General features: G+C 37.1%; 1 protein-coding gene across 16 annotated transcripts in view; it reads left to right on the top strand.

The window, feature by feature from the left end:
- PDE4D (phosphodiesterase 4D) overlaps positions 1-14,372 on the top strand; it is a 1,514,231-nt gene that overhangs the window by 1,482,362 nt on the left and 17,497 nt on the right. The window contains exon 1 of one of the 16 annotated variants that reach the window (XM_066375473.1): positions 9,167-9,498. The exons of the other annotated variants lie outside the window; for them this stretch is intronic. Coding sequence (XP_066231570.1) covers positions 9,451-9,498 — 48 coding nt within the window. The 5' untranslated portion in view covers positions 9,167-9,450. Of the gene's footprint in view, positions 1-9,166; positions 9,499-14,372 lie in introns of those variants that run through there. 16 annotated transcript variants of the gene reach the window in all.

Genomic DNA, 14,372 nt, shown 5'->3' with positions numbered 1-14,372 from the left:
TCATTGTCCAGCCTCTGCAGCACAGGGAGGCACATAAAAGGTGCAGTGGCTCCTGCACTTGCTTGTTTACCTTGCGTCCCACACTAACATGTAAGCTCCTTCAGAGTGCACGATTTGCTGACTGAAGTACCTGAAACAGTAGCTAACACATACTTGGTGCTAATTAATGGTTGCTGATTGAAAGAATCATCATGCCTGACCAGGCGGTGGCGCAGTGGATAGAGTGTTGGACTGGGATGTGGAAGGACCTAGGTTTGAGACCCCGAGGTCGCCAGCTTGAGCACGGGCTCATCTGGTTTGAGCAAAAGCTCACCAGCTTGGACCCAAGGTCGCTGGCTCGAGCAAGGGATTACTCAGTCTGCTGTAGTCCCACGGTCAAGGCACATATAAGAAAGCAATCAATGAACAACTAAGGTGTTGCAATGTGCAACGAAAAACTAATGATTGATGCTTCTCATCTCTCCGTTCCTGTCTGTCTATCCCTCTCTCTGACTCTCTCTATCTATCTCTGTAAAAAAAAAAAAAAAAAAAAAAAAAAAAAAAACCATCATCATATACTCATTGGTACTAGGCTTGATTTCCTTGGTCCCAAGTCACCTGTAGGTTGTACGTAAATTTTCCTTTGGAGATTGGAATTTGATCCTAAAGCCTACAGAGACATCTCTACATCTGTCAGGTCAGTGCTTTCTGAGGAAATTATCCCTATTTATTTGATAACTCCATAAGCATTTTCAGCTGGTATTAACAATTCTAATATTTTGCAGGCATATCATTGATTGCATAAACTATTGGGTGGATATTATTGTATGAATCCTAATGCAGCTGTTTTAAGCAGATTGTTTTTCTTATGACAAGTTTCATTATTTGTGGTCATAATATAGTTTATTGGGCTCTTGGTGTCTGCTTAATACTGTGCTAGATTACATTCATTAAATTTAACTCTTTCCATATAACTCAAAGACTCAAGAATTTGCTATATATTGTGCTCATAAGAGATAGAGCCAAGGTTTGAACTCTAGTAAAGCCAATTAGAGAAACCTATGCTCTACCAGGCGTCCCCAAACTACGGCCCGCGGGCTGGACTGTATGCGGCCCCCTGAGGCCATTTATACAGCCCCGCTGCACTTCCAGAAGGGGCACCTCTTTCATTGGTGGTCAGTGAGAGGAGCACTGTATGTGGCGGCCCTCCAACGGTCTGAGGGACAGTGAACTGGCCCCCTGTGTAAAAAGTTTGGGGACCCCTGCTCTATACCATGGTACTTCTCAGGATTCTCATACTCTGCTATTCTGTCACTGTTGCAAATGGGGGGAAATTCCATTATTTCATCATTTTTAATTGTTTCTGATTGCTTTTAGTACCTTAATAAAAATATTGCCAACTTGAGTGCTAGATTCTAATTTCGGTTATGCTGTATATAACTTTGGTTAGGCTTTTATATTACTAATTTGCTCTGAAGAGGAGATTAAAAAAATAGATTACTTGTTACTGCCCCTTCTGTTGGGCTATTCTTAAAACAACTTAAAAGAATTTAATGAAAGTAGTCTATCAGAATCTAATTTCATTAGAGGATTTGAAAGTTTTTAAAGTAACTGTATTTCAAACTTCACTACCTGGCAGCTTACTGTATTCAGAACTCTAGGAAGAAGTAAGAGAGAGAGAGAGAGAGAGAGAGAGTGTGTGTGTGTGTGTGTGTAGTGGAAGGGGGACTGCAAAATATTCCTCAGCAGGTTTTTCTAAAACTTCATTTATTTTAAATTTTATTGCATTAATTTATAGGACTCTTCTTTTCCTTTTTCATCCTCCTTCAGATCTGTACTTCTCCCAACTTTCTTCATCTCGGCAAATGGCCCAGATACCCATTCTACTCAGAAGTCTAAGAGGAGTTGCTTCTTTTCCTCTCTTTACTGGCAGCATTCAGTTCAAGTAGTTAGCTTTTAAGTGTTTCCTCTCCTCTTCTATCTGCTCTTGCCCCTCTACAAACCATGCTCTTCGGAGACAACTTTTTAAAATGTAAATTATGGCCCTGGCCGGTTGGCTCAGCGGTAGAGCGTCAGCCTGGAGTGCGGGGGACCCGGGTTTGATTCCCGGCCAGGGCACATAGGAGAAGGGCCCATTTGCTTCTCCACCCCCACCCCCTCCTTCCTCTCTGTCTCTCTCTTCCCCTCCCGCAGCCGGGGCTCCATTGGAGCAAGGATGGCCCGGGCGCTGGGGATGGCTCCTTGGCCTCTACCCCAGGCGCTAGAGTGGCTCTGGTCGCCACAGAGCGATGCCCCGGAGGGGCAGAGCATCGCCCCCTGGTGGGCGTGCCGGGTGGATCCTGGTCGGGCGCATGCGGGAGTCTGTCTGACTGTCTCTCCCCGTTTCCAGCTTCAGAGAAATACAAAAAAATAAAATAAAAATGTAAATTATATCATATTATTCCCTGCTCAGAACCTGCCAGTGGTATTCCGCACCCTCTGGAAAGCTTCCAAGGACCCACATGATCTTGACCTTGACTTATCTTGACCTACTTCTCTGATCTCATCTTGTAATTTATTCCCCCATGCTGGCTGTGTCCATTCAGCCTTCGTTTAGAAGCTCCACCCCAGATCTTCTGGTTGGTTCTTTCTAGTCCATTAGGGTCTCATCTCAGGTATTACCTTCTCAATGCAGCTTGTCCTAGTTCATAGTCCACCATCATAGTATCATGGTACCCCCTTTGTTTTATTCAGCATGTTTGTCACTCTTTTGTCTAAGGCTTATTTTTTACCTTTTTGTCTCAAGAGCCCAAGGTTTATATGAGCAGGAAGCTCATCTGTCTTGTTCATTACTGTGACGCCCATGCTGACACATGGTAGTTGTTTAATATTTTGTTGAGTGAATAAGTAAATAAGCATTCTAAAAAAAATTATCTGATATTTAAAACCCATTACTTTACACAGGGGTTTTCAATGAAACCCTTAGTATTTTTATTCTTGCTTGTTAATAAATGTAAAGAGAGCAAAGAGTTAGGTAGTAAAATAAGTTTGAAAAATGCTAGGTTAGACAAAATTACAAAGGTTATTTATTACTGTTCTTGGTACACAATATCCAAGAAGGTTAGCACTGTGTCAAGTTTATTTGAAACTGGATGTCCTCTTTGAGAATGGAACTACTGCCTGACATGTGGTGGCACAGTGGATAAAGTGTCAACCTGAAACACTGAGGTCACTGGTTCAAAACCCTGGACTTGCCTGGTCAAGGTACATATGGGAGTTGATGCTTCCTGCTCATCCCCCCTTCTCTCTCTCTCTCTCTCTCTCTCTAAAATGAATAAATCTTTAAAAAATCTAAAAAAATAAAATAAATTTTTAAAAGAAAATGGAACTACTCTTTTTAAAAACAAATTCTGGGAAATGCTGCCTTAGACAAAATCCAGTGTGATGGTAAGGGAGACATGTATGCTCTATTGACTATATGGAGGCTGATTCCTACTGATAATAAGAAGAAAGGGCTGACAACCAAGGACTTAAAAAAATTATAATAAATAAATAAATAAAACCTATAAAAATGTGAAAGAAGAATTCAAAAATGAATACATCAGTTGAAACTGTTCAGGTTTCTCCAAGCAACTCTACTAACTTTACTGGGTTGTTTTGTTGTTTTTTAATCTCTAAGAGCTGGCAAAGTTCTTGGCATAGAATGAACATATAATAAAATAAATACTTGTTGACTATTCAGTGATGAGTGAGTAAATGTGGCCCAAGATCACCATTAAAAAATTAAATACATATCAGCTTATTTGTTTAAGAAAACAGGAAAATATCTAAAATATTTTAGGGAATTTTCTATTCCAAACAATTAAAATAAATATGATATCAATAGCTGTGAGAATAGTTTATTAAATTGCCTAAAGGTTTTGAATAATTAGGAACTTACCATAAATTATATTATTATAAGTTAACATGGTCTTTAGACAAACATATGCCTATTTACCTAGGATATAATGGTGTAGCTCTTTGAAAGGGGAAAAATGTTATATTACCATATGTAACTATTCTTGAAATTTTTGTTTTTCATTTCTCTTAGGCATGGTTAAGCACATTTGGAATTCAAATAATTTGATAACATTAACATTTTTAAAGTCAGATCTTGAGGTATAATTTATCAATACATATGGTTAAGATGTACTCTTTTTAGATATAGTTGAGTGCATTTTGACAAAGGTATACAATTGGATGACTACCTCCAGAATCTAGAGATAGAATATTTCCATCACCCAAAAAGTTTTCTCTTGCGTCTTTGTACCCATTCCCCTCCCCCTACTCCCAGACACTGCCAACCAGTGATTGGTTGTCCGTATAGTTTTGCCTTTCCAGAATGTCACAGGAATGAACCTATCCAGTATATCTATAGCCTTTTGTAAATGGCTTCTTTCACTTTGCATATTACTTTTGAGATTCTTCCACTAATAACATGTTCCGTGTATTAGTAATTTTTTTCCTCTTTAATATTTTCTAGTATTTTATTTTATGAATGTATCATAATTTGTCTATCCATTCACCAGTTGATATCTGGACTATTTTCATATTTCAGCTGATATGAATAGAATTTCTACAAACATTTGTATATAGGCTTTTCTATGGATATATATTTTCATTTCTCTTAGGTAAATAACTAGGCTTGGGATTATTGAATCATATAGTCAGCATACTTCTTAACTTTATAAGAAAATGCCAAACTGTTTTCAAAAGTTGCTATACCGCCTGACCAGGCAGAGGCGCAGTGGATAGAGCGTCGGACTGGGATGCGGAGGACCCAGGTTCAAGACCCCGAGGTCGTCAGCTTGAGCGTGGGCTCATCTGGTTTGAGCAAAAGCTCATCAGCTTGGACCCAAGGTTGCTGGCTTGAGCAAGGGGTTACTTGGTCTGCTGTGCTCCCACAGTCAAGGCACATATGAGAAAGCAATCAATGAACAACTAAGGTGCCACAACGAAAAACTAATGATTGATGCTTCTCATCTCTCTCCATTCCTGTCTGTCTGTCCCTATCTGTCCCTCTCTCTGACTCTCTCTCTGTCTCTGTAATAAAAAAAAAATAGTTTCTATATCATTTTGCATTCCCTCCAGCAGTGTATGAGAGTTCCATTTGCCGTGCATCCTGGGCAGTGTTTTGTATCGGTTTTATTTTTTATTTTAGTCATTCTAGTAAGTATATAATGGCATCACATTTTGGTTGTAACTTTTGTTTCCATAGTTACCAATGACTAAAATCAACCTGGAGTTTCTCTTGATTTCAGATCTCTATAGTATTTGTAAGATAAGTTTTGTTTTCTGAAATAACTCTTCAGGACAAAGCTATTCCTTAAATTGCATTCAGATCCATTATCACTAGAGGGCAGTAAACACAAACAGATTTAGTGGACTTACTTGAGTTAAGGTTGTTTTTGTGCTATTAGCATTAATCAAAGAAAGTATAGATTTTATAATGTAAAAATAGATTTTAAATTGTTTTTTAAAATATAGGTTATAAATTAACCCTAGATTAATGTCTGCCTCTCAAACTACTTCTGAGACAGTTGAAATAAAAGAAACACTCAGTGATTTTAAAGACACTGGTATGCTCTAGTTATTGTATTTAATATCTGAAGTTTAACTTGCCTCAGAATTCTTCAAGGAGCATTTAGCAATTAGATTTTCATGTGTTAAGCTGAACAGTATTGGATATGTGAGAGCCCACTTTATATAGATTTGCTCCTTGATTAATAACAACTCCCAGAACTTGGGTCTTAAGGAAAAAGGTGTAAAATAAATATAGATTGATTACAGAATAAAATATTGTCCAAAGATATAAGTTCTACCAAAAGCAATGCTGTTACCAGGAACATCTCTTAAGTTGGAGAAATCTAAGAGTCAATACATTTATTTAAAAGAATATTTCTAAAATATTTCAAGCACAGTAATATCTTACACAGCTTAGAATTTACTATGTTAACATACATATTGTTTGTAGACTCTAGGCTAAATATAGATTAATGCCTGAAACATTTTTTTTGACAGTGTAGAGCAGGGGTAGTCAACCTTTTTATACCTACCACCCACTTTTGTATCTCTGTTAGTAATAACACAGTAATGGTGATTTATAAAGTAGGGAAGTAACTTTACTTTATAAAATTTATAAGGCAGAGTTACACAAGTTAAAGCATATAATAATAATTAATTACCAAGTACTTTATGTCAGATTTTCACTAAGTTTGGTAGAATAAATCTTTATAAAACAACTTACTATAGTTAAATCTATCTTTTTTATTTATACTTTGGTTGCTCTGCTACCACCCACCATGAAAGCTGGAACGCCTACTAGTGGGCGGTAGGGACCAGGTTGACTACCACTGGTGTAGAGTATTCTGAAGCCAGAAAGCCTGGATTCAAATACACTCTGCCACTGGGCTTTGTGACCTTGGGAGATACACTTGACCTTCTGAGCCTCAATTTCCTCATAGTTTGCTTTGTTTTTCTTTTTTCTTATTCAAAAATGTGTGTTATCTCTCTTGACCTCTATTACAAAGTCAGTGATGCCAGTGTGTGTTAATATATCAATGACTCAGCTCCATCAGCAGAATCTTAAATATCCTGAAATACACCAGAATAGTCCAGAAAGCTTGGTGATGCTTGAGGTATCAGTTAAAATGAAGACTAAAAGAGGGGTGGCATCAGAGATTCTGGGGAGTATTATTAGAAAAAGTCATGAAAAGAGACTAAATGCCAAAGGAAAATGTTTATCCTGTTTCAGTATATGCACACACATTTGTATATAAAACCATCTGCCTGTTTGAGAGCAGCAGATCACCAGTCAGGAAATCTGACTTCTACCTGTGTGCGAGGGCGTGTGTCTTGCTCACATAGCAGTTCTAACACTCAGGTAAGGCTGCCTGTGACTGGGTACCAGTTTCTTGACTAATTAGTAAGACTCACACGGTCCAGAAATCTGACCACACTGATAGTAGCAGAGGTTCTTGAATTCAAGACACTGTGAAGTCAGCACAGGATTAAGAATAAATCCACTCCTAAATTCATGCCATTTATTATAGAGTTTGCATCAGCCTAATTATATGAAGAGCTTTTCATGCACCACGAAGAGCAAAGACTAAAAGAAGCCTGGATTTGCCCCGCAGCCCTGTCACATCCGGGGCAAATTATCGACTCTTTAAGAGTGCCCGTCTTTTCTCCTGAAAGCAGGGATAATGTCTATCATACCCAATGTTGCAAAGATTAGAGATAAGATACATAAAGCTCTTGGTGCATAATAGGTGCTTAATATGTTATAAATGTTGTAACACACCTATTACAGTGTTCTCATCAAAATTTTCAGAAAGCCAAGTCTGACAGTAAGAGTTGTATCTCTCTGTCTCCATCCATATTTCTCTTCTGGGTTGTCTAGATTCTTGTGCAGGCTGTTCCTACCATGGCCATGGAAGGAGCTTCTAGTCTGTCTCATGATGGGAAAAATGAAATGAATTTTAATTTGGGTCAGAGCTTTTAAAAAAGGTTTCTTGTTATCATCCTCATTGTAATCTCCCTTACTGCAGCAGATTAGAGATTTACAGTTGAATCTTTTTATGCCTGTGATTCACTAACTTCTTTAAGAAATATAAAGAAAGAATAAGCTATCTTTCTTGCCTCAAGCGCCCTCTAGTATCTTCCATCCTGATTTAGGAGTCACAGTTCAAGGCACTTGAGGCATCTGAAACAGTGATCCTTAACACTGGGGGCATTCAAGAAATGTTAGGATACACTTATTGGGAAGTACTCCTGGAATTTTAAGAGCAGAAGAAGCGTGGGAGCCTTTATAAAAGTCCTGGAATACATGGGGTAGTCCTTATCAGGGAGGATTGATCCATGTCCCAACAACCATTCATGTAGGTGAAAAATTTACTTACAATTACCGGAGTCTAGAGCACATCTACTTTGTAAATGTATGTTTTTCCTCCCTTCCTCCCTTCCCCCTTCTTCCCTGCCTCTCCTCCCCACCCCATCTCTCTCTGTGTGTCCAGCAGCCTCTTCATAACTTTAGCCTGGACTTCCTCATAGCATGGCAGTCTTAGAATAGTCAGACTTTCTCAGGGATCCCAACAGCGTATTGAAAAAGCCCAAGGTGAAAGCCACAGACTCCTTATGGCAGACCCCAGCGTCACTGTTGGTTACACAGGCCAGCGCAGATGTGAAGTAAGGTAGTGTTGCTCATTAGGAGGCATCTTTGGAGATTAACTACCACAGTAACCAATTTTACCGATGAGGAAACTGGCACACTAAGAGGTGAGATTATTTGTTGAGGATTATGCACTGAAGGATCTGAAGTCAGAGTCTGTGTTCCTAGTAGAACTTTCATCAAATTCTTTTTAGATATTTTTAGACTAGCCCAGTAGAAGAGGCATGAACAGATAATCTAATTTTTAAATCCCCTCTTCATAGGAAGTTAGTAATATAAAAGCCTATGCTAGGTTATACAAAGTAAGAAAATGAGCTGAGAACAGTGCCACACCAGTGAGGAGACATGTCCTTCCATTTGTGAATCCTGGATGATAACTGTATTTTATAGTCAGCATGTGCTTTTATGTTGAATGGAAGAAGAACTTTGGTTACATATGTGTCACCAGGGAAGTCACTTGTCTTGTTCTGGAGCTGAGAGAGAGAAACAATTAAAATGCCTGATTGCCATTTTCAGAGCAGCTTTTATTTTGAAGAAAGAGAAGTCAGAGAATATTAAAATTTATAAAAATGACTCAAAAAATATTGGTAATCTTTATTTAAGGATGAACTATGAGTTTTGAAGTGTTTTATGCTTGTTTCCATCACTGAGAGAGGAAAACCCCATTTATCTTTTCATAGGGCAGCCTCAGCTGTAGACATACTATTATTAAACTGCATTTACCCGAGGTGAGGAGGAAAATCTCCTCGGAGGTTTACCCTTGCCAACCAATCACAGAGCAGCCTGGGCTTAGTCCACGCCTTCTGACCTGATAGATTCAGGGGTGGCATGCAATTGGTTCATAGTTGGAGTTTTATGGGAGGGCTTTCTTGTCAGTCTTCCCAGCTTCCCTGCAGTTCCTTATTTGGTAGCTTTTGACAGAACTCGTCTTTATTGCAGCTAGGCATATTGGCATACATTATTCATTAATCCCTGGAGCTCAGGGAGAGAAAGATGCAGACTGTTATTAGATCTTTAGATATTTATTTATCACATGAATTTTCTTTATTCAGAATAGTTGTTGACTTCTGTTCCATACTGGAGTTTTACAAATGGCATTTGTTCAATGGGAAGACGACTGGATGTCAGATGGGATCTAATGGAAGGCTTTCTTATATATGCTTAATTCCCAATTATCTTTAAAAACCCACACATTCTGAGGCTTGTGGAGATTGTTACACTATCAAGATTTTGAAGATATACATATTTTAGAACTTATTGTCTCTCTATATAAGCAATCAAAAATGCCTGAGGCAAATTATTTACTGTCAGTGTCTTGGGGCTACATAAAGGTAAGGTTTGTTCAACCTTTGTAAACTCCTGATTACTCCGATTACATAACTGATAGTTGTAATAAATTACGAAGGAGTTAAGCTCTCTAAGCAATCTTTTACTTTTTTCCTTAGACATGACTACAGAAAGAAATATGTATTTTAGTGGTCAAGATAAGGAGAAATTGTGTAACTTTATTAGTTGTCGTTTGCATGCTAATCTCTCTTTTTAATGTGCGGTAGTTCTCTGTCATGTTGTGTGGATTTGAGTTATGCTTGTAAATATCAAGGTAATTAAATAAATCCATTGGAAATAAGTTAATGAGAAAAATTACTTATACTGGCATATGGGTTCCAGTTAGTTTGTAGCAGTTAAAGTTTATAAAAATTAATTTATGGCTCGCTCTAAAAATTTGCACTAGTTTAACCTGAAGAAGAGTATGCTTTTTCACATTTGGATGTAAAGCTCTTGATGACATTAAAAATTTACATTACTTGACTTTTTTAAGTGTGATATTATTAAAATGAAAACTTGATTATCTACTTATAAAACTTGGAGAAATTTTGTTATATGATACTGCTGCTTTTGTTAATCTCAAGAACTGAATGAATATATTGAATTTAATAAAATTATGTTCCTGCTTAGCAGGCTTTTTGCATGCCCTTTGGTAATACTAGCATGATGATCTCTGTAATAGAAGCAGAAGGTGGAAAAACCTTTTTCAGTCCTTAAACAAAGCATCACTTCAGAAATAGAAATTTATTCCTGAATGTTTGAGTAATATCACAATACATTATATTTAAGAATCTTTTTTCATTAAGGACTCAGATTGAAATAGTCCATTTGTTTGTTTGTTTGTTTGTTTTTAAAGAAAATTTTACTCTGAGCTATGAGGTTTACCTGCATTCTGACAAAACTTATTTCAGTTTTAGATGTCCTAGTAGTTACGATTCTTCATCTACCTTTTAATCTATGAATTGTCCAGTGTGTTTTTTTAATGCAGATTTTTGCTTGAATTTTGCTAGACATTTCTTAGCTTAAATTTTTTTATTAATACAAAGAGGTATAGAGGATAATAAAGGAAGTCCTCCTAATCCTCCTGGACTTCATCTCTTAGCTTTTAGACAGTTCATATTTGATACATTTTTGAAGGACTTCACATTTGTATTATGATTATGAACCCTCTAAGAAGCTCAGTGTAGAATTTTAGTGCTAATCTTTTTGAGGGAAATTTTTGTTGGGCAGCTTTTTTGTGTTTTTAGTATTATATTGCTAAAAACAGTTAAGGACAAATATAAATATATTGAGTCTTATAGGTGTGAAAGAATTTATTATTGTACAGCAGATTAGTTTAGCTTTTAATGCTGATATCTAATCTACCAACTTGTAGTGGATCCCAGTGCATCACATTTAAGTGATTTTTAACAGAATACTATGGGGAGAAAACAAGCATTTTCTTAATGTTTGATCTTTACCACCTTTCTAATTATTTAGGAGAATATGTAACATGCCCAGTAACAAATTGCCATGAATGCAGAAATAAAGGGATTTAATTTAAGCATACTTTAAATGTTTTATTATTTTATTTTTCTTCTTCAACAGTCTTAACTATAGAATGTAAACTGAGGATCCGGTGTGTAAGAAGCACAATACAGTATTCAATCTAGCTGCATTTTCCCTCTCCTTTGTGCTCTCAAGGCTGCCCAGACATTCTGATGCACAGTGAGAACAAAGGGCTTGAAAGCGTGAACTTAAAAATATTTCCTCTTGGCTGCAACAGTGATTCTATATATTATTGCAGACTATTTAGATAAAAAACAGTCAGGAAAAGTCATCATCAGAAAATATTTAGAGGTCACTTTTTAAAATCTCTAAAAGCTCAATTAAATTGTTTTGCATTTTGCACCCAGTTCTTTTGAAAAGCAGTTCTATGTGTTATCGCTTCTAAATCTGTAACTTAAAACATAGCAGTATTCTAGGAAAAATAGAGTTCATTACCTTTTCTCGTCACTTTCCTCTTCATAGTAATTTTATATAGTTATCCTAATAAATAATACACAGCAATCTTAAAGTGAAAGAAATTCCGCTTGCATTTAAAAAGGCTTGTTGAATCAGGTATTGTTCTTTATATCGAGCTGTACGCTCCAGAAACAGGTTGTAATACCAGCTGCCACTGATGGTAATTTTTGTGCCTATTATTTTAGCTTCCCTGGACTCAAAGTTTTATATCAATAGCAAAAAAAGGGAGGTGCTTTTCATTCCTTTTAGAAAATGCCCTTCTGTTATAACATACTTTATTCTTTAAAGATTGTCTTTGGGAGATCTCCCTACCTTTTCCCTTGGAAAGAAAGAGAACTGCTTAAAATATTTCCTCTTCTAATGAAAAGAAAATGTTGACTTCCTTGAACGGAGCACTTCACTAGCCTTGGTAGGGAGATAGGTGTGCACTGAAGGACTTCTCTACCCCATGCTTTTGGGTTTTGGATGAAGGCAGAAGAGTAGTCTGGGCATATATATGATGCAAAAATAATCAGTGGTTTGTGCAATCTGTAATTCATCAGTCTGGCCTTTTTTGCCTTGGTTGTGTGTACTAACTGGCTATATTGATAACTTATATTAGCAAGGTACCAGGAAAATCATACTTCGTTCTTTATATGCTTCCAGATAAGTGCAATAATTTGTGTAGGGAATCTGCAGGTACCGTGAAGTTTTTTTGCTTTAGCATATGGCCACATATTCCTCATACCAGATGGCTTACAAGTTAGAAGGTAGTTCTGTAGCTGGGTCCCAGTCTAACTTCTCTTATGCTCCCCTCCTTCCTGCCAAAGCTCACATTGAGTTACATTGGGAGAAATGCCTGGAGGGCAGGTGGACAGTATAGTTCCTGTGCAGACTGTGGAGAGGCCAGGAGTGGCTGAATGCCTTGCCTATCCCCCAGCTTATAAAAATGACTTGGTCGTGACCAGGCAGTTCCTCGTAGCAACTGTTAGCTCATAGCACGGACATTTCCAGGTCACAGAGATATTTTATTAAATATATGTTTAAATGTTTAGCAGACTCTTTTGAAGGTATTTTGCCTAAAGATTTTTTTCCGAAAGTAACTTTTATTTCTCCAGCAAGGATTTACCTACCTTTAGGCTCATGCATGGTATTATCAGCATATTGTTTTTAGCATGGTGACCATTTCCTATATGAATAATGTCCTCAATTATTTATTGGAATGAGCAGGGAGCTATATTTAGAAATATATTTCTTATGAGCATAACTATATCAAAATTTTACATCTATTTGTCCTGCAATTATAAAAATCAAGCATCACTATAAAAGGCTCAGGGAAACAGAAAGAATTCAAATAATGTTGAGCACCTCTGATATGCCAGGCTAAATACAAGACAGTTTCTATTAGCTCATTTAATTAGTTGATAGCCTATAACTTACTCAAGAAAATACTGCTTTATAACACATGGACAGAAAATGTTTTGAACACTATTGTAAATATCTTCACGAGTATTCTTAGAAGGCCCCAAAAATTATTCACAAGGTGAATCATAATATGAAAATCTAAGTGAAAATTGGCAGCAATCCATGTTTTGTATGCTGCATGATGCCAGTTTTAAAAATACACATGTAAATACACACACACACACACACACACACACACACACACACGCATGCCCTGGCCGGTTGGCTCAGCAGTAGAGCATCGGCCTGGGTGTGGAAGTCATGGCCAGGGCACACAGGAGAAGCGCCCATCTGCTTCTCCACCCCTCCCTCTCTCCTTCCTCTCTGTCTCTCTCTTCCCCTCCTGCAGCCAAGGCTCCACTGGAGCAAAGTTGGCCCTGAGGCGCTGAGGACAGCTTCATGACCTTGGCCTCAGGTGCTAGAATGGCTCAGGCCCCAACGGAGCGATGCCCCAGATGGGCAAAACATCACCCCCTGGCGGGCATGCTGGGTGGATCCCAGTCAGGCACATCCAGGAGTCTATCTGACTGTCTCCCCACTTCTAACTTCGATAAAATACCAATAAATATATATATATAATACATATATACATATATATATGAAGAAATACAGCTAATTTTGTATGGTTATCTCTGAGCAGCAGGAGATATACATGATTTCTAATTTTTTTCTACATAGTTTTCCAGATTTATCACTGTTGCAATTTATGCATAGAGACAAGTTATCAAAAATATGCATGAATAAAGATAGTGAACTTTGTATTTCTGAGTTTGAGAATAAGCTCCCTGTCCCTGTAAATTAACAACCAGAAGAATTTGTATTGGTATGTCCAGTTCTTCAGTTTTGGCTGCAGAATAACACTAATAAGCATTTCTTGTATCCAATAGATGACTGAAATATTTTTATTGATCTTTCTCAGTGCTTGGTGGTAATAAATTCTTATGCCTAATCTAGATGGTCAGTAAAATTGACTTTGGAATTAATTTACCAAATTATCTTGAGTAAGAACCTCTGATGTAAATTATTATACAAAAAAGTAAGATGTTCTTTTTAATTCTAATAGATTGAATAATTATTGAATTCAAATTATATTTTAAACATTACTAAATGATAAGCTCACTATTGTCTTTCCCCTAGACATAAATGGTCGTTTATGGTGAAATTCAGAATTTTAAAGGCAACTAAATATTAGAATAAAATGTGACATTTTTGGATCAAGTAGCTAATAGTATAGTTACTATATATATAGAAAATACGTATACAATTTTTATATGTTAGGAGGAATATTAAGGTATAGTAAAAGGCATTTTTAGGCATTTTGGGGAGTCAAAGGAAGACATGAAGAAGCAGTTGCTGCATGGGAAAGCATAACATCTCTGAGAATTATGGTTTTTAATGCTATGTGGTGGTGGTAGGTAAATTCCAGGGTTTC

The sequence above is a fragment of the Saccopteryx leptura genome, chromosome 1, assembly GCF_036850995.1.
Source record: "Saccopteryx leptura isolate mSacLep1 chromosome 1, mSacLep1_pri_phased_curated, whole genome shotgun sequence".
In the NCBI taxonomy this organism is placed as follows: domain Eukaryota; kingdom Metazoa; phylum Chordata; class Mammalia; order Chiroptera; family Emballonuridae; genus Saccopteryx; species Saccopteryx leptura.
This window is presented reverse-complemented; position numbering and strand designations above follow the sequence as displayed.